Below are 18,670 nucleotides of genomic sequence, written 5' to 3'. Positions count from 1 at the left end.
TTTTTGAGGGATAACATCTTGCTTAATTAGAGTTCAAGATTTATGCTCCCTATCATCAAATCAAGTAGTAAAATCTATTTTTAGCTCTTGGGAGTTGGCCCCTTGGCTTTAATTTGACATACCCTGTTTTAGACACATAAAACAAAATATTTAGGAACAATAGAATGGGCAACATCTTTTTCAAAATATTCTGACATTAGGGAAGTGTGTAGTATAGGTGAAAGGATTGGTTTTGATTGAGTTGGATGGTGGTATAGGAGGGTTCCCATACTATTTAACCTATGTTGAAATTGTTTGTAGTAAAAATTCTAGAACAATTCTTTAGAGTGAGATGACCCTTGAGTATATCTCCAGAAATGCTTCCAAAGTTCCAGGAGTTTACTATCAGACATGAAAGACTTCCTTAGGATTTCTAGTATTCAGGGACTTTCACTGAGGACAGAGACTGACACATGAGACGCCTCTTGCATACCCACACAGCTGGTGGAGAACTGCCACCGCCCACAGCCCAGGACTGAGAGAGGTCTCCTGTCAGGTGACTCTAACTACCTACTGATTGGATGGGAATGGTCACCTGACCAGAATGCAGTCAAACCACTGGCCATTCAATAACCTATTGTGTGGTCGGCTGAAGGAGAAGCATTGACCTGGACCAATTGGGTTCTCTTGCATGACAATATAATCTGGGAAATCCCGGGACAGTGACGTAGTTGGTGGTAGTGAAGGTGAAGTTAGGAGGTGGTGAAGTAAGGAGAGAGACTGGAATAGTGCAAGAGGGAGCCAACACCTCGAAAATGCAGAAGCATGGAGGAGAGAAGGGCGTCAAAGGGTCAAATAAATGAGTTAGAAGTTTGGTAGCAAGAAAGGATTGAAACATAGGTGGAAAGAAAAGAGACAGATAGAGGGGAGCCAGGATCTATCCTGTTGTGATTCATTAATATCCTTACAATAACTGCCCCCTCCAAACGCATCTTCCCCCAGACTTCAAGCCTCTGTTCTGTTGAAAATGCTCCCAAACCTTTTTTTCTCCACACTTCAGTTTGGACAGTGACTCATTTCCTTCCACTAGACCAGAAAAGCTCTGAGCTGTGAGAAAGATTTCTGTCGCTAAGAGTTTTGCGGGCAGCCAATGTTCCATTTCTTCATCTGGGTGGTGGTTCCACGGGTGTATATTTAGGCTGCTCATGTATTTCCTGCCCCCCTACACTCTGCATATTTCATAACGGGGGAGGGGAACTCCCCCTCAAGACTCAGATGCACTTCGGCTGCTCAGAAAAATGAAACAGAAGTTCTTTCAAATCTGTCTTTTGCAGGCCAGCCCATTTGGACACTTGGAAATCCTTTTGTGTCCTCTCCCCTGAAATTAACCTCCCATTCCTCCAAGCCCTTCTAGAAAAAGGGGATCACTGCAGGCAGTGGTGATAGCCAGAGTGGCCATAGGGGCTCTGGTCTATATAGACCTCCCAGCAAGGCGCAGACCCCCGTCCTCCCATTCCTCCACGCAGGGCCAAAGCACAGACAGGCAAGGAGCCAGAGTGGGTTGTGTTTTATTGAAGAGGGTCCAAAGTTTGTCCTAGAATCAACCCCTTCTGCCTATAGTCTTCTTGATCCAGTCCAAGTAGCGGCAAATGTTGGTGTAGACACCAGGTCTCTCGGGCCGCCCACAGGGGTCTGATCCCCAGGATGTGATGCCCTGGAGAACACCACCACACACCAGCGGACCCCCGGAATCTCCCTGGATGGGGAGAGTAGAATACTTTTACCTAAGATGCCTTGTTGAACCCAGCAGTTAGTACTAGTTCTGTAGCATGATTGGTTCCCTCTAGCCAATAGGGATGAGAGCATTGTGCCCTGGGCCTAGTTGTGAGAGAGAGGGGTGGGGCTTCATGTACAGGGACATGGACCGGATGTCCTAGGGCAATGGGGAACATCCTGACCAAGGAGGGAACAGAATGGTGTCTCAAAGATCCAATCCAGAAAGAAGATAGTGATGATTACATGGAAGGAACTGAGCTGATATCTCCATTGCTAGTCAATGGTGAAAAGATCTTTGCATCCAGTTAGGAAACATAGGAGGAAGGAAGGTGCAGAATTCTTGTGGATGCACGCATGCGCACGCAAGGGACAAAAGCAGGAGTCTTTTGAGAAGAGATCATTGTCTCTATGGAACCGAAACCATCCTGAAAGATTAGATTTCATGGAAGGACACTGATGGAAATGACTTCATTCCTGGTCAATGGGAAGAAAGCACCAAAGCATTGTCTTCAGAGACCAATCATTAGCAAAGGGGTGGGGCTTCCATGGGGCAGAGGGCAAACCTGGGGGAGCCCTGTGGACCCAAACTGCAGTCAATATGAACAAGAGTGTTATATCTATGGCAAATCCCAAGATTTGTTATCTTGGGTATGGGGAGCTCTTCGAGGGACCATTAAAGTCAATGGCCCCATACCCTAGCCAGCTGGCAAGAGAACATTGCTCCCCAAGGGACCAATCAAGGCAGCCATGCTAGGGAACCCAGTCAGGTCCTAAAGAAAAGTGGCGGACTACCTAGTCAGTGGTAGAATTTGTACAAAGGGCTGAGGAAGGAAGCAGGGGAGCTTGCATACCCTCTAGCCTCAGAGTCTTTCCCTCATGGATAACTCATCTTACCCCCTTATTTCCTCCCCTTTCTTCCCCCAATCCTGAAGGCAAGAGTTCCCAGGAAAATGATAGCAACAATTCAACGTTCCTGAATCCTGTGCTGCACACCCTGCAGAGAGAGTGTGGCCTTCTCTGAACTTGCTCCCCACTCTAGAAATAGGAGTAACCTCTCTGGGTACTAACTATTTGAGGTCACCCTGCTGCCAAACCTTGAGCTTCTACTGTGGGGGTGAGGGACAAGGGAAGAAGGGGGTTTCAGAAGTCACTCACCTGGCATGAGTCGGCCCCATTGCTGTCGCCTGCACAAATCATAGCATCTGTGACTTCCCCGGGGTAGACATCCTTACACTTCTTCTGGGGAAAGATTTCTACTTCTGCGCAGTTGAGGGTGTCAGGAAAATTCTCTGAGGGGGTAGAGGTTGTAAGTTCCCAGAGAGGGCAACCATTTCCCCCTCAATCCCTGTCTGGATCTAATCTCCCTTCTGTATATCCATGGCTGCCCAGGAGAGTTTTCTGACACATTTCACAGGACACATCACTTCTCACCACATTAAACAAAGCCATGGACCCTGCTGTTTTCTTTCCAACATCTAAAGAAAGGCTGTTGGACCCTACCTTCTATTTCTTGTCCTGTCATTTTCAAATTAAGTATCGGGTGATTGGGAGACATGGAGGTGCCCCCTTACGACAGTTCTGACCTTGTCTCTCCAATCTTCCCAAACCCAGACCACCAGGTCCCCAATTTCAGCTAAAGCCTTCTTCCAAATTCACCTCATCATAGAAGCCTTCCATGACCACTCTAATGAAGACACCATCCCTCCATCACTGCCTATCCTCTTACTCTCCATGATATTTCATTATAGCACTTAACTCTACCTAATAATTCATTTTATACATGTTTGTTTATTTTTTATTTTCCCACCTAGCATGCAACTCCATAAGATAGAGACTTCAAACTGTAAAGCAGCTGGGGCATACCAGATGCTCACAAATAAATGTTGAATTGATGACTAAACGTGGAATTAATCACGTAAGATACACCACAGGGAATATAATCAATAATATTGTTACAACTTTGTATGGTGACAGATGGGAACTAGACTTATTGTGGTGATTAGTTTGCAGTGTCTACAAATGTCCAATGATTATATTTACACACAAAACTAATAGAATGTTGTGGCAACTATACTTCAATTAAAAAAAGAAAGAAAATGGAATTAATCTTTCTTATTAAACTTTGAGCAATAGACTTGAGGGGGGAAAACTTCTATCTATGTTCCAGAAGCTGTATACTCACAATCTCATTGATTGTGAGAAGACTGAACTCACAATAGCTTTTTGAAAGAGGGATGCAGAGACACCTGGGTGGCTCAGTTGGTTAAGCATCTGACTGTTGGTTTTGGCTCAGGTCATGGCCTCAGGGTCATAGGATCGAACCCCACATTGGGCTCTGAGCTGAGTGGGATCCTGCTTGAGATTCTCTTTCTCCCTCTCCTGCTGCCCCTCCCCCTGCTCTCTTTCTCAAATAAATTGAGAATTTTTTTTTTTAAGAAAGAGGGGTATGTTCATTTGCTCCATCATTCATTCATCCATGCATTCATTCAAAAAATATTTATAAAGCACCTACTATGTACCAGGAACCATCCTGATCACTAGGAACATACAACGAAGAAAATAGATTTAAGAGCCCTTTTGGAGCTTAAAAATCTATGATCTATCTATTACATAAAATCTATGATCTAACCTTAAAAATCTATCATTTTGCAGATGAGGCAAATGGGACAAGAGATGGGAAGGGGCTTGCCCAGAGGAAAGGGTTTGAACTGACCTGACTGATTTATGAGCAGCTGGGTTTCCACAGCATTCCATTGTCCCCTTAGAAGTACGTTCTGACAGCTAGGGATCTGAATCCTGTCTTTGCTTGGAAAATCCTGGATTTCCTGGTGAATCACATGCCTCTCTGAGCTGAGCCTCAGTTCTCGCTGTGAAGGAGGGTGAGGGTCTTCTGGACTCCGAAGCCCCAAAAGGAGGACCTCAACGGAGGTCAAGACTTTGGGTCCAGAGTGAGGAGGGGGCTGGAGACCTAGACTCTGGGTCTTGGGAGGGGAAGGGACTGGATTTTTGGTTGTGAAGGAAGAGAGTCTCTGGCACCAGGAATCATAGGTTCAAAAGGGAGAAGATGCTTAGGAGCTTGTTTTCTTGGGCCACTGAGGAGCCCACATATCCTAAGTCTGTTAAGAAGATTATAGAAAATCCTGTGCAAGGAAAGATTTCATAACATGGTTCTCTCCATGGGATGCTTGGGTGGCTCAATTGGTTAAGCATCTTCTTTCGGCTCAGGCCATGATCCCAGGGTTCTGGAACTGAGCCCTGAGTTGGGAATCCCTGCTCAGTGAGGAGTCTCCTTCTCTCTCTTCCTCTGCTTCTCCCCCCTGATCTCATACTCTCTCTCTTGTTGTCTCTCAAATAAATAAAATCTTTAAAAAAAAGAAAAAAGAAAAAGGGGGTGCCTGGGTGGCTCAGTGGGTTAAGGCTCTGCCTTCGGCTCAGGTCATGATCTCAGGGTTCTGGGATCAAGCCCCACATCGGGCTCTCTGCTCAGCAGTGACCCTGCTTCCCCCTCTCTCTGCCTGCCTCTCTGCCTACTTGTGATCTCTCTCTCTCTATCAAATAAATAAATAAAATCTTAAAAAAAAGAAAGAAAGAAAGAAAAAGAACATGGTAGTCTCCACCATGAAGGAGGCATGCATTCTTTTTTTTTTTTTCTTTTTTAAGCTGGGTGTGGAGCCCAAGTTGAGGCCTGAAGTCAGGCTGTTGAGATCGACCTGAACTGAGATCAAGAGTCAGACACTGAACCAATGGAGCCATGCAGGCATCCCAAGGAGGCATGCATCCTTTACCCACTCATTCACGCATCCATTTTGGGGGGAACCTGGTTTAACGATCTGCTATTTTGCTTCCTTTCTCCCACCACTCCTGTTAATATTCTGGCCTTCCATGTTTCCAACACAGGCCACTTGTGCATCTCAACCACACAATCACTGTCCCTTCTCTATCTCCTTCTGGAGGCAAAGCTTTGCCAATGGCTTGAGGTCCACTGGGCCGGCCAGCTCCTCTGCTCCCTCCTACTACCTCGGGGGCTGGTGACAGTGCCCCAGCCTGAGATGGTGCACTTCTGGCCAACTTCAGGGCAGTGATCCGTCAGGCTGATGGGCTTCACTGTGGGCCCCAATGATGCCCGACCACGTAGTCGGATGAGCATGAGATCATGGCTGTGGTCCTCATTGCTGCCGTTGTAGCAGGGGTGTTGGATGGACTGAGCCACAGCCATTTCTTGCTCTGATCTGTCCTTATTCTTCAGGCTGTGATCCCCCAGGCGTACTGTGTACTTCCTGTAATGGTGGAGAGTAATTTGGGACCCAGGCAGGAGTCTGGGACCCCAGTCCCCTCCTCCCTTGGCCCTCTGCATTCAGAGGCGCAGTCTCCAGCTCTTTTCTCTCCCCCTATCCCCAGGTCCCAGCCCACCTCTGCCCCAGGCATCCACTCACTGTTTTTTACAGTGGGCTGCTGTAAGGACCCAGTTGTCATCGATGAGGACACCCCCGCATAGCAGCCGGATACCCTGGAACAAGGCTGTCTGCCAAGGCTGCGAATGGGGCTTACACTCCTGGCCGCCCAGCACCTTGGATTCCTGTGCCCTCAAGTGTCCTGCAGCAGGAGGGAGAGGGTTTGGATCGTCACCCCCCTGGGACAGGGCAGAGGCCAGGAAAACCCACTGTGGGTTCCAAAGGACATTGAGCAAGTTCTCCACCTGCCTCCTCACATGTCCACACCGGGACTGTGAGGCCCCCAGGTTGCACAGGCTGTCACACACAGAGGCACATGTCCACTCATTGATGCCCATGAGTCACACCGAGTCACACACCCGAGCACGCTTCCACATGTTCCCACATGCGTCTGCACGCCCTGAATACTGTGCATATCTGCACCCCTCAGCAAGCAGCCCTGCCGGCTTGGTGTGCTCCTGCAATATGCAGCATAACCTGACACACTCCTGCCCACTGCCGTGTGTGCATGCCTCCATCCACCCAGGAAAGCCCAAAGGAGTTCCCACATATGATAGCATGTTTCACATCTCCCCGCATGCCATCACCAGCACCTACCACGGCATTCCTACAGGCTCCCGCCAGGCCCCCTCACCTGCCCAGGCTTCCAACAGCAAGAGCAGGAACATCCAGGTCCAGACCGCAGCAGGTGAGGGATGTCCCATGGTGGGATCTGGCAGAGGGAGAAGTCAGGGCTGAGAAATGAGGAGGGAGGAGCCCTAAATCCTAGGAGAAACTTGAAGTAAGGGAGCAGAGCATCTGGAGCCGTTCTTCTGCATCCTGCAGGTGGAGGGGACTGAGGACCCAGCTTCTTAGGTCTGAGGGAAAAGGGACAGACCCCAGGTTTCTGAATCTGAGGAAAGGTGGTGGGGGATGGATTCCTATATTCCCAGGAATGGGAGAGTAAAGAGTCCCAGACCCCTGGATCTGAAGGAAGAAGGAACTTGGAGTTAAGATTCCTAAGCCTTGGGGAGGAGGGGGCCAGGGGCTAGATTCCTAAACCTTGAGGAAGGAAGGGGTCTGAGATTGGGGGTCCTGAGCCCTGGAGGAGCAGGGGTCCCGGGGCCTGATGCCTGTGTCTAGGAACTTTGGCATCTCACCTTGCAGAATCCAGGGGGCGGGGTCACCGACTGATTCAGACCCAAAGGAAGAGGCCCCAATACTTCAGCTCTGTCTGCCTGGTACTAGGTTCTGGAGGCTTTTAACTGGGAATCCCCGCCTCCTGCTCCGCCTCCTCCCGCTCTGGAGCCGACAGAGCATCAGGGCACTGGAACCCTGTGTAAGAGTGAGGAGGGGCTGAGGGGCTGAAAAGGAAACACTGAGGTGGGGAGTGGTGGCTAGGATCTGGAACTCCTCAGGCTTGGGAAAGAAGGACATCAGTGCTGTGACTTCTGGGCCTGAAACAGAAAGGGCCAGGGACCCGGACAGCTGGATCCAAGGGAAGAGGGGCCTGGGGACCTGAATTCAGGGTCCAGGGGAGGTAGGGGTTGGGGGGTCTGAACTCCTGGGTCTGAGGGAGTAGGGGGCTGGAACCCGGAATCCTGGGTCTGAGAGAGGAGGGGGGCTGGGGACCTGCACTCTGGGTCTGGAGGAGGGGGCTGGGGGAAGAGAAACTGGGGGCCCAGAGCCCTGAATTGAGGGAAGGGAGGTTAAGTCTGGACTTCTGGACCTGGGACGGGAAGGAATGGGGTTCTGGGCTCCTGAGTCCGACGGTGGATGGGGTTGGGACCTGAACATTTGCGTCTGGGGTGGAGAGAGAATAGGCCTGAATTTTTGGTCTGAGGAAGAAGGAGGCTAGGGACTAAATTCTTAAGTCTTTTTAGGAGTGACTTGGAGCCTGGGTTTTTGTGGGAGTAGGGGATTGCTGCCACTAACTGGAAGTGGAAACAAGGTGAGTCTTCTGAGGGAGGATCGGGCCCCGCCCGCTGCCCCCTGAGAGGTTCGGGATCTGGGAAGGCAGGTTTGGGAGGCACCGTGACCTGGTTTCCCCTTCCCCTGGGGGCGACGGGACCAGCCCAAGCAGAACCCAGCGGCCTTGCTGCAATAGAAGCTGATGGAGACAGACTTTAGGCAGGACCTACAAGGGGTAAAGGGGGATTTGCTGTACGGTGGCGGTTCCCTGTCTACCACCGCCGCCCACCCGTTCTTCCTTCATCCCACAACATAGGCAGACGGAAGGCGCGGCTCCGCGCGTTTATTGTAAAATCATCCATTGACTCTGGATGAATTGAGACCCTCCCTCAATTTCTCTCAGTCGGGTCCCCGCCAGGATTCAAACGCCCAGGGACGCGGGCACAAGGGGCGGAGCCCGACCAAGCCTCGGAGCCTTGTACCCGAAGCTACAGCGCCCCTGACGTCACGGGGGCGGGCTCTCCCACGGAGGAGGCGGGGTTACAAGAGATGGGGCCCAGAGGGGAAGTCTCATTGGGCAAAGTTCCAAGGGGAGGAGCAGTCTGCTGGAGGTGCTTCTGGCGCGGAGCCACAGGTGAAGCTGCTCCACCGGGTTGTTGCCCGCTCCGGTGACATCACAGAGGCGGGGCTACAGGGCCGGAAGTGTCTCCCCGCTGCTTTCCGACGGGGCGGGCCCTGAGGGCGCGGAGCCTCAAGATCCGAGGCGTCTCGGGGCCGCTGAGACCTCTGCGGCTGGAGTCCGGTTGTTTCCCGCTACCCTGAGCCCACCCTCCTTTCTTGGTCGCCCAAGGCATGAGGGCTCAGTTGTCCTCCATGGTTTTGCGGATCCAGTCCACGTAGTGGCACACGCTGGTGTACACCGCGGGGCGCCAGGGTCTGGAGCAGGGCTCGGCACCCCCAGATACCACACCCGCCAGGGTCCCGTCGCAAACCAGGGGGCCCCCAGAGTCACCCTGTGAGCGGCAGAAGAGGAAAGAAACTGTTAAGCAGGTGTTCATATTACACTGGCCACTTCCTCTCAGGAGGCCCCGTGTCCTCCTCTCCTGACACCTTGGCCTCTAGACATCTAGGGCTAGTCCCTCCTCCCTCATACCCAGGAGTATGAGCTCATAGCCCTCACCTCACCCCTGCACTTAGCACTCTGGGATCCTAGTCCCCTCTGTTCCCCCAAGAACTTAAAGTCTGTATTCCCAGTCCTCTCCTTTAGATTCTGGAGTCTGGGCCTCCAGGAATCCTGGCCCCAGTCCCATCCTCTCCCAGAACCCAGGTGTCCTGGGTCCCTCCGTGCTTTCATCCATGAATTCTAGGGGCCCCCAACTCCCTAATTCCCTAGGACCCAGGAATCCGGCAGGATATCCATTCTGCTCCTTCCCAGAGTAGCTCTCACCTGGCAGGAGCCCCGGCCCCCCTCCCAGAGGCCGGCACAGAGCATACTGTCCGAGATGTGGCCCGGATATGCCCAACGGCAGAGGTTGTGATCCAGGATGCTGATGTTGGCACACTGTAGCGTCAATGGATACTGCACTGTTAGCAAAAGAGATCCACCCATAGTATCAACAGTTGTGACCATCACACTCAGAGTCCCTCCACCCAGACCCTCGGACCCACAGAGTCACAGCAAAAGACTCTCAAAGATAGAAACAAGACACAGCGACAGAGAGAATCATACTGTGAAAGAGAAACAGATGGTTGAGGAGATGGGGAGAGCCAAAGAGAGAAACAGGGAAACAGATGCAGAGAGCCAAGAGCCAAGAAGAGATACATACATGACGTACAGAGAGAAATAGAGACCATGGCAGCAGATAGACCTCTTAAGGGGAAAGAGATTCTCAGAGGAAACATGAAGAAAGAGAAAAGAGAAAGAAATAGGCCCCGAGATGCCAAGGGAGAAGGCAGTGAGAGAGACAGGAGACATTCATGGTCATTGACAGAGATAGAGATAAAGACTTAAGAGATAAGAGAAACAGACAGGGAGAAGCAACATGTAGAAAATAGATATGGACATAGATAGGCATAGACCCATGTGTATAATCCAGGGGCACAGATTCAGGTGGGCTTGACCGGCAAATAGAAATGGGTGGAGAGGGGGAACCTAGGTGGCTCAGTCAGTTAAATGCTCCCTTAGACTCAGGTCATGATCCCGGGGTCCTAGGATGGAGTCCCACATCGGGCTCCCTGCTCTGCGGGGAGCCTGCTTCTCCCTTTGCCTCTGCCTGCTGCTCCCCATGCTTGAGCTCACTCCATCTCTCAGTCTGTCAAATAAATAAATAAAATCTTTAAAAAAAAAAAAAAAAGTGGGTAAAGGGGACCAGACAGACACAGCAGCCAGTAGGGGGCACTGTAGCGGCCCAGAAAACCCACATCTGGTCTGGAGGCGGCAACCACCACTGATTCTGCCCGATGGTCGGTGTTTGGGGAATGTGGGTCCTGCATTGTCAGCTCTTTGGATTTTCTCAGTAACTGCAGAAATTTGGCTTTTATGTAAAATCTCTCAAGCTCAAACTATTTTTTCAAGGCATTTTGAAAGCCAGGACTGATGTGGGAGGCTCAGTGTGGCTAATGAGTGGCTGATTTGTGACTCTGAGAGACTCAGGCCTCATTTCAATTCTATGAAGTCTATATTTTCATATTTAAACATCTCTGAAATGAGGGCGTGTCTTCCAGCAAAAGGTGTCATACAAGGATTCACAGGAACTGTATCCCCTATTCTTAGTGGTTGTAAATAATGCATCTTGTAACTTACAGCATCTTGGATTTTTTCCTTATCTATCTATCTATCTATCTATCTATCTATCAGATGAAAAGACAGAGACAGAGAAATAGGGGGGATTCAGACCCTCAGCATGAGCCACAAGGGATTGAGTTCTGGGCAAGGTTGTACCCTTAGGACTGGACACAGCCCCCCAGCCTGAGATGAGGCACTGGGTGCCTGGGGAGACGCAGGTCTGGCTGAGGTTGAGGGGTTGCACAGCAGGTCCCAGGTGTGCCTTCCTGGGCAGACGGATCAGCATGATGTCATCACTGTGGTCGTGAGCCCTGAGGTCCTTGTTGAACCCAGGGTGGGGAAAGAAGTCCGTGGCCCGGAACAGTTGCTCTGGACCCTCCCATTGCCAGAGGTGGTGCTCCCCAAGGCGGACCCACAGATACCTGTTGGGACAGGCCTCAGAGGTCAAGCTGGGTGTCCACCAGGATGATAGGTGCTCCACAAGCCACATGTTCTCTCTGGGGCCCTGTCATTTCTGTATGACCCAGAGTGCTGTGTGATTTTAAGCAAGGCACACACCCTCTCTGGGCTTCAGCTTCTCACTCCAACACTTTGTGTGCCTCTACCTTTGTAGCTTTCCCCTAAAGGCTCACACCTCTTCCTAGTCCCATACTACCACCTTCCTTCCTGCTCCACCTGGAGCCTTGATGGTGACCTGGGTCCCCTGGAACGATGCAAGCACATGGGGGCTCCACCTACCACACAAGAACAGCTCCACCCTCCCACCCCTACAGGTCTGGTGGCTTCTGTGGGGAGTGGCTCTGTGTGTGTGTCCATGTTTGTGTGTGCATGGAGGGGGATGAGAAATGTAAAATTCCCAAGTTTGGGGTCATCCATGGCCTCAGGCTTTTCTTGTCAGCCATATCCCTCACCCTCAATGCATGTCTTCCGACTCAAGCTCTCAGTCCACTTGTTCTGCTCTGGGTCTCTGCCCTGGACAGCTGGGGGCTCTCTGGGGATGTGCATGTCCATTCCTTAGCTTCTGACCTCTGACATTAGAAACCCAACTTACGACTAAGAATTCGGGACTTGAAGAGTATGAGACATTATTTCTATCTCTGTCTCCTCATTGCCTGGGCTCCATATCTGGAAAACAGTCTTCCCCAACTTGTTCTCAAGCCCGAATCTTTTCTACCTCTATATCTCTGCTTCTCTCCTTAGTCTTTGGAGCTGAAATCTGAGTATTCTAGCCTTCTGTACAGACCTGAGCTGAAAGAGGTCCTGTCATGGAGCAATGCATGATGGGAAATTCCCACACAGCATTCTGGGCTTCATTCCTGGAGGGAAAAACATCACAGCAAGATGGACTACCCCTTTCCAGAGGTAATACAGAAATTCAGGATTTCTGCATCAGGTAGATTCTAAGATTCTAACACCCTAGGAATCCACGATTCTAGAATTCTACGTCCTAGAATGTTATGAATCCAATATTCTATGAGACTGATGCGCTGCCTACTGCACTAAGGAGGCAGGTATAAATCCAACATTCTAACATTCTAGATTTCTCTAGGTCAAAAGCCTAGAGTTTTAAAATTATCTGAATGAAATCAAGGACCTAAAGAGCCTGGAATTCTAGTAATCTGAGACTATAAAATGTATTTCATCAATCTAGAATTCTATAGTTCTTTTTAAAAAATTTTTATTAAAGATTTTATTTACTCATTTATTTGTCAGAGAGAGAGAGAGGGGGAGAGTGACAGGCAGAGGGAGAAGCAGGCTCCCTGCCTAGCAAGGACCCTGACACGGGACTCTATCCCAGAACCCCAGAATCATGACCTGAGCCAAAGGCAGATGCTCAATCAACTGAGGCACCCAACTATCCCTAAAATTCTGTAATTCTATGATTTTGGAAATTTAGGAATCTAGGTTCAAATAGTTTGAGACTCTAGAATTCTCTCAATGTAAATTTTAGGGATTTTAAGAATCTGAAATGATAGCTTTCTAAGATTTAAGATTCTAAGATTTGTTTAATTCACCAGATTCAAGACATTTATGCATATAAACTTCTAGAATTCTATTGATTCAAGATTCTAGAATTCTGCAAGTGACAGTATTCTAGGATACTGTGAATCAAAAATTCTAGGACCATGAGCTTCTATATTCAACGGACCTAGCTAGGATACTGAGCCTAAGATTCTAGGATTGTGCTCTCCCATACAACTATTGAGCATTTGACATTGAGACATGCAATATGTGTAAAATGCACATCTGATTTCAGAAGTGTAGTATTAAACAAAAAGACTGATCTATATCATTAATAAGTATTTAAAAATGGATTGCATACTAAAATAATGGTTTGACCATGACAGACTCTTGACTCTGGGAAACAGACTGAGGGTTATGGAAACGAGGGAGGGAGTTGGGGGATGGGGTAACTGGGTGATGGGCATTGAGGAGGGCACATGAGCTGATGAGCACTGGGTGTTATACGCAACCAATGAATCACTGAACATTACATCAAAAACGAATGATGTACTATATGTTGGCTAATTGAATTAAAATTTGAAAAAATTAAAATAAAGTAAAATAATGGTTTGAGCATGTCAAATTAAATCTATTATTAAAATTAATGTTAATTCTTTTTTTAAACTATTGTAGTATGTCTATTAGAAAATTTAAACTTGGGGCGTCTGGGTGGCTCACTGGGTTAAGCGTCCGCCTTTGGCTCAGGTCATGATCCCAGGGTCCTGGGATTGCCCAGGGTTCTCTGCTTGGGTTAGGAGTCTGCTTCTACCTCTGCCCTTCCCCCACTCTTGCACACACACACTCTCTCTCTCTCCCCATCACTCTGCTCCCTCAAATAAATAAATAAAATCTTAGGAAAAAAAAAAGAAAATTTAAACTTAACTATGTGGCTGGAGATATATACCCACGGAGCTGCCCTGCTCTAGACTCCTAAGATTCTACCAGTTTGAGTCTCAATTCTAGAATTCACTTAAACTGATGTCGAATCTCACAGATCTGAGATTTTAGGAGTTTGTGACTCTGGATTTTTCTGGGTCTGAGCCTAGGTTTCTAAGAATTTTGAATTTTAGATTCTAATAATCAGATTATTTGGGACTCTGGAATTTGGAGGGTCAACTCTAATTCTAAGAGTTGAACTTTTGGGAACAGAAATGAAGGCCAAATCCTTCCCAACCACAGCTCCCTCCCTCCTCTACTGAAGGCCCCTTGCCCCCCCACCCCTCCCTTACCTTCAGCACTGTCCCTCTCCCTCACCCCAGTGGTGCCCAGGTCACTCACGGCTTGTGGCAGTGGGCAGCTGTGAGCAGCCAGCGGTCACTGATGAGGGAAGCCCCGCAGAAGAGGTGGGTGAGGTAGAAGAGCCCGGCCTGCCAGGGCTGCGAGTTGGGGCGGCATTCCTCAGCCCCGATGGCTCGGGTGTCTGCCCAGCCATGCCCTGGGGTGGGGTGGAGGCAAAGGGGTCAATGAAAAGCATGGTAGGAGGGCTGGGGGAGACCTGCTAGATGCCCACCAGGAAGGACCTGAAGTCTGGCGGGTCAAGGGCAAGCTGGCTGGCGGGGGCACAGGGATCGTGGAGAGGCAGCAGGATGGATGGCTGGAGCCTCACCTGCCAGGAGAGAAAACAGAGCACAGACGAATCCCAGCCTCATCACCTTGGGGCGCCTGGGTCTTGAGCATGTGTTCAGGCTGCTGGCCGTGCTTCTTGAAGGTAAGCCATGCCATCTCCTTCCTCCTCTCTGGGGCCGCCCCAGTGATTAATCTGGGTTGGGAAACGTCCCAGGGGGAGGGGGAAGCCCTGGGGCCTTGACTGGGGGCCTTGGAAATGGAGGCAATGCAGGGGAACCCTCCCCACCAGTTGGATGAGCTGGTGGCCTGCTGGGCCAGGGATGAGCTGAATGAGGGAGGAGTCCTGGGATGTGGAGTCTTCCTGAGATCTCCAGAGAGGGGAAACCTCATTCCCATGACGTCAGGATGCAGGACCTGGATGCAGGGTATTCTGGGGTCCGGAGGAGGAAGAGGGAGAGAGGGTGCCTGGGTGGCTCAGTGGGTTAAGCCTCTGTCTTTGGCTCAGGTCATGATCTCAGGGTCCTCGTCGGGCTCTCTGCTCAACAGGGAGCTTGCTTCCCCCTCTCTCTCTGCCTACCTCTCTGCCTACTTGTGATCTCTGTCCGCCAAATAAATGAATGAAATCTTTAAAAAAAAAAAAAAAAAGGAAGGAAGGAAAGAAAAGGGAGAGAAAGGTGATCCCTAAGGCTGGGTCCTGAAACGGAAGCAGATTTATCTTGAATGAAGCTGTGGTGAGCTAGGATCTGTGCCTGGGGATACGTAGGAGGACCCCCCCCACCCCCACCCCCACAAAAGCAGGTGAGGATTGGGAGAAAGAACAGAGACTCAGTAGGAAGGCAGGCCTGATTGGGCAAGACAGGGAAAGAGAGCAAATTAAGAAAAGAGAAAAGGACAGAGGTACAGAAGGATTCAGGGTGAGGGAAGGAGAGAGAGGGAGAGACACAGACTGAGCAAGCCAGAGACCACAAGAAACTACGCACGTGTGCACCCCCTACAGAGCCCTCCCTGTTCTGGGCATTTGGGCCCCTTCCTGCAAGGACAAAGGCCTCTCCTAGAAGGTTGAGGAAATATGGTTCAAACCGGATTGACTCACTCTTCTCATGAACCACCCTACGCCTTTCTTCATATCCGTATCACCCAAGACCCACTGCTCAGCCTGCGTGGAACTAAGCACTTTCCTTTTTTCTTAACACCACGAGATCTGGGCCAAGTTCTGAGAATATTGCCCTGTTTTTTCATCTCCTCGCCTCCACGGTCCTCTCCATCAGTCCATCCCCCCTGCCTCTCTCCCCATCCCTCCTCCTCATCAGGTAGGCAGCCCTGCAGGGCCAAGCCCAGATATGATTCAACTCTATGTCCCCAGATCACCCATTTTGAGCTGAGCTCTCAGGAAGCCTCAGGAGATGTTAATTAAATGAGTGAATGTCTTTCTCCATATTCTTTTCCTGGTACACTCCTACTCGTCCTTCAAGATTCAACCTAAATGCGCCCTCCTCCAGGAGGTGTCCTCTGATTTCTTGAGGAAGAATGCATCTTTTACTGCCCTGGACACTCACAGGCTCCTCCACTTTCTATTGATGTAAACCTGATTATCACTCTGGGTCTGGGCTCCCCTGGAATGTGTCACTTGGTTTAGAGCATGGACTCTGAAACTGGACCACGTGGGTCCAGAACTCAGTGCTGGCAATTATGAAGTGTGTGACTTTGGGCAAGTCACTGGACCTCTCTCAGTTGACCTATATATTAAGAAGTAATAGGGGCGCCTGGGTGGCTCAATGGGTTAAGCCTCTGCCTTCGGCTCAGGTCATGATCTCAGGGTCCTGGGATAGAGTCCCGCATCAGGCTCTGTGCTCAGCGGGGAGCCCGCTTCCTTCTCTCTGCCTCTCTGCCTGCTTGTGATCTCTCTCTGTCAAATAAATTAAAAAAAAAAAAAAAAAAAAAGAAGTAATAGTAATCCAGGCTGGGGTGGGGGGGGGGCGGTGATTGAGTTAAATAACCCACATGAAGTACTTACAACAGCGTCCAGCACATAGCCAGAATTCAACACATGTGTTAAGTCTATCCCTCTCCTCTAGAGCCCTGCACTGCCTCAATTACAATATATATCACTCGTGGTTATACAGCGTCTTGTTCTCTCTCCGGACAGGGATGAAAGAGTAGAGACTGAAACTGAAGAGACACTATGTGTCATACTAACTGCTTCTGATAACATCTCCATAGCTACCTTTTTTAAAAAAATTATTTATTTTTTAAAGTAGGCTCCATATCAATGCCAGGCTCAAACTCAGGACTCTGAGAGCAAGACCTGAGTTGAGACCAAGAGTCTGATGCCCCCCCACTGAGCCACCTAGGTGACCCTTGATAGCTACATTTATTTTTTCTTAAAGATTTTGTTTATTTAGGGGCGCCTGGGTGGCTCAGTGGGTTGAGCCGCTGCCTTTGGCTTGGGTCGTGATCTCAGGGTCCTGGGATAGAGCCCCTCGTTGGGCTCTCTGCTCAGCAGGGAGCCTGCTTCCTCCTCTCTCTCTGCCTGCCTCTCTGCCTACTTGTGATCTCTGTCTGTCAAATGGATGAATAAAATCTTTTAAAAAAATTTTGTTTATTTAATTGACAGAAAGAAAGATCACAAGTAGGCAGAGAGGCAGGCAGAGAGAGAGGGGAAGCAGGCTCCCTGCTGAGCAGAGATCCCGATGCAGGGCTTGATCCCAGGACCCTGAGATCATGACCTGGGCGGAAGGCAGAGGCTTAACCCATTGAGCCACCCAGGTGCCCCGATAGCTACATTTATTGACCATACTCTATGCCTGGCAGGTTTCATATATACTATCTCATTTAATTCTCACTCTTCAACCCTACTCCACAGAGGGGAAAACTGAGATCAAGAGAACATTCCAGTAATTTTCTCAAGGTCACAAAGTGACAGAAATACATTTCCTTCTCTACCCAGTACACTCCTACTTATCCTTTTAAACCCCATGCAAATGTCTCCTGATCTGAGAAGCCTTCCCTGAGTCCTTCAGAAAGAGTCCATGGCCTCTCCTTAGGGCACCCCATGCCTCCTCCTGGTACAGCACTGATCAATTTGTGTTGTTAATCCATTGATGCATTGAGTGGCCTCTGTGTGCCAGGCTCTGTACCAGGTATTTAAAGAACAATCACTAGTGCGGCACCTGGGTGGCTCTGTCAGTTAAGCTTCTTCCTTCGGCTCGGGTTGTGATCTCAGGGTCCTGGGATTGAGCCCCATGTCCGGGTCCTTGCTTGGCAGAGCCTGCTTCTTCCTCTGTCTGCCGCTCCCCCTGCTTGTGCTGTCTCTCTCTCTCTCTGACAAGTAAATAATTTAAATAATTTTTTTTTAGAAAGAAAAATCACTAGTGAATAAATCAGAGTCCCTGCTTTCATGGACTGAGTCGGGAGAGACAGGTGACAGACCATTATGCAGTAAACAAACAAATGAGGTCATTCCAGCTCTAACAAGTGCTGCAAAAGAAATAAGCCCAGCAGTGGACTGTTTTCCTGGTGACACAGGGGACCCCTTTAGCCATGGCAATCCTGGAAGGCCTGAGGAGGTGACATTTGCATAGAAACCTGAATGACAAGAATGGAGGTCTTGCCTGTCTCCCTGACCTGACTAGCAGCTCCTTGAGGGTAGAACTCTGGTTGATTCATCTCCAGGACCTAGAGTAGGACACAGCTCAGTAAACACTTGTAGTATGATGACTAAAAGGACGGGTGATGTGCCTTTAAAAACGAATCAAGTTCCCACCTCTTCGAGTGTTGCATGACAAACTTAGCTGATATGTCTGATTGGCGTTTCCTGGGTGTGCTAATGGGGGCAGAGGAAGGGAGCTGGAGACTATGTCCCAGTCTTCCATGGGCTCTGTAGGGGCAAAGACCTCGTGGTGGTGGTCACCACTATGTTCTCAGTGCCCAGCATCCTGCCTGCCGTATAACAGGTGCCCAGAAATGGAACATCTCTGTTGTGCATATGTTCAGCTGATGTTACATCTCCAGAGTCCAGGCTAAATGGAGGTACCCAAACATCCGTTAGCTCTGCCTGGATTCTGTGTAGAATACACCCCAGCGTAGGAATATTTACATGGCGACACTTTCCAAGAAAGGTAAAGAACCCTTCTCCTTCCATATTTCCAGGGCGAAATTTCCAAGCCAATTTGGGATAGGGTGGACTGGGGGTTGGCATGGCAGTGGACTGGGATGTGAG

The 18,670-nt window shown here is 49.6% G+C and overlaps 2 protein-coding genes across 2 annotated transcripts; both read right to left on the bottom strand.

Annotated features, from left to right (window-relative positions):
• Window positions 1-1,550: 1,550 nt before the first annotated feature.
• Window positions 1,551-7,476, bottom strand: KLK8 (kallikrein related peptidase 8). Its single transcript, XM_059151126.1, has 6 exons — window positions 7,346-7,476; window positions 6,841-6,918; window positions 6,189-6,348; window positions 5,773-6,032; window positions 2,911-3,044; window positions 1,551-1,735 (listed from the first exon to the last, which is right to left on the bottom strand). The coding sequence occupies exons 2-6, from the start codon at window positions 6,908-6,910 to the stop codon at window positions 1,580-1,582; spliced, it is 780 nt and encodes a 259-aa protein (XP_059007109.1). The 5' UTR covers window positions 6,911-6,918; window positions 7,346-7,476; the 3' UTR covers window positions 1,551-1,579.
• Window positions 7,477-8,844: 1,368 nt separating this feature from the next.
• On the bottom strand, window positions 8,845-14,534 carry KLK9 (kallikrein related peptidase 9). Its single transcript, XM_059151139.1, has 5 exons — window positions 14,492-14,534; window positions 14,164-14,320; window positions 11,038-11,303; window positions 9,544-9,680; window positions 8,845-9,109 (listed from the first exon to the last, which is right to left on the bottom strand). Exons 1-5 carry the CDS (start codon window positions 14,532-14,534, stop codon window positions 8,957-8,959), a joined length of 756 nt encoding a protein of 251 aa, XP_059007122.1. The 3' UTR covers window positions 8,845-8,956.
• Window positions 14,535-18,670: the final 4,136 nt, after the last annotated feature.

Source organism: Mustela lutreola, chromosome 16 (genome assembly GCF_030435805.1).
Source record: "Mustela lutreola isolate mMusLut2 chromosome 16, mMusLut2.pri, whole genome shotgun sequence".
NCBI classification, from domain to species: Eukaryota; Metazoa; Chordata; class Mammalia; order Carnivora; family Mustelidae; genus Mustela; species Mustela lutreola.
The sequence above is the reverse complement of the archived record's forward strand: the minus strand, read 5'-3'. Positions and strand labels throughout refer to the sequence as shown.

What these genes read in the sequence shown, in the direction of transcription:
- KLK9 (XM_059151139.1), bottom strand. Translation starts at nt 14,534, where the DNA reads ATGAGGCTGGGATTCGTCTGTGCTCTGTTTTCTCTCCTGGCAG. An exon ending in TCTGTTTTCTCTCCTGGCAG is followed by an intron (nt 14,321 to 14,491) that starts GTGAGGCTCCAG and finishes ACCCCACCCCAG; the next exon opens with GGCATGGCTGGGCAGACACC. An exon ending in GCTGCCCACTGCCACAAGCC is followed by an intron (nt 11,304 to 14,163) that starts GTGAGTGACCTG and finishes CTGTCCCAACAG; the next exon opens with GTATCTGTGGGTCCGCCTTG.
- KLK8 (XM_059151126.1), bottom strand. Translation starts at nt 6,910, where the DNA reads ATGGGACATCCCTCACCTGCTGCGGTCTGGACCTGGATGTTCCTGCTC. An exon ending in CACTGTCACCAGCCCCCGAG is followed by an intron (nt 3,045 to 5,772) that starts GTAGTAGGAGGG and finishes CTACCCCCTCAG; the next exon opens with AGAATTTTCCTGACACCCTC. An exon ending in ATGGGGCCGACTCATGCCAG is followed by an intron (nt 1,736 to 2,910) that starts GTGAGTGACTTC and finishes CTCCCCATCCAG; the next exon opens with GGAGATTCCGGGGGTCCGCT.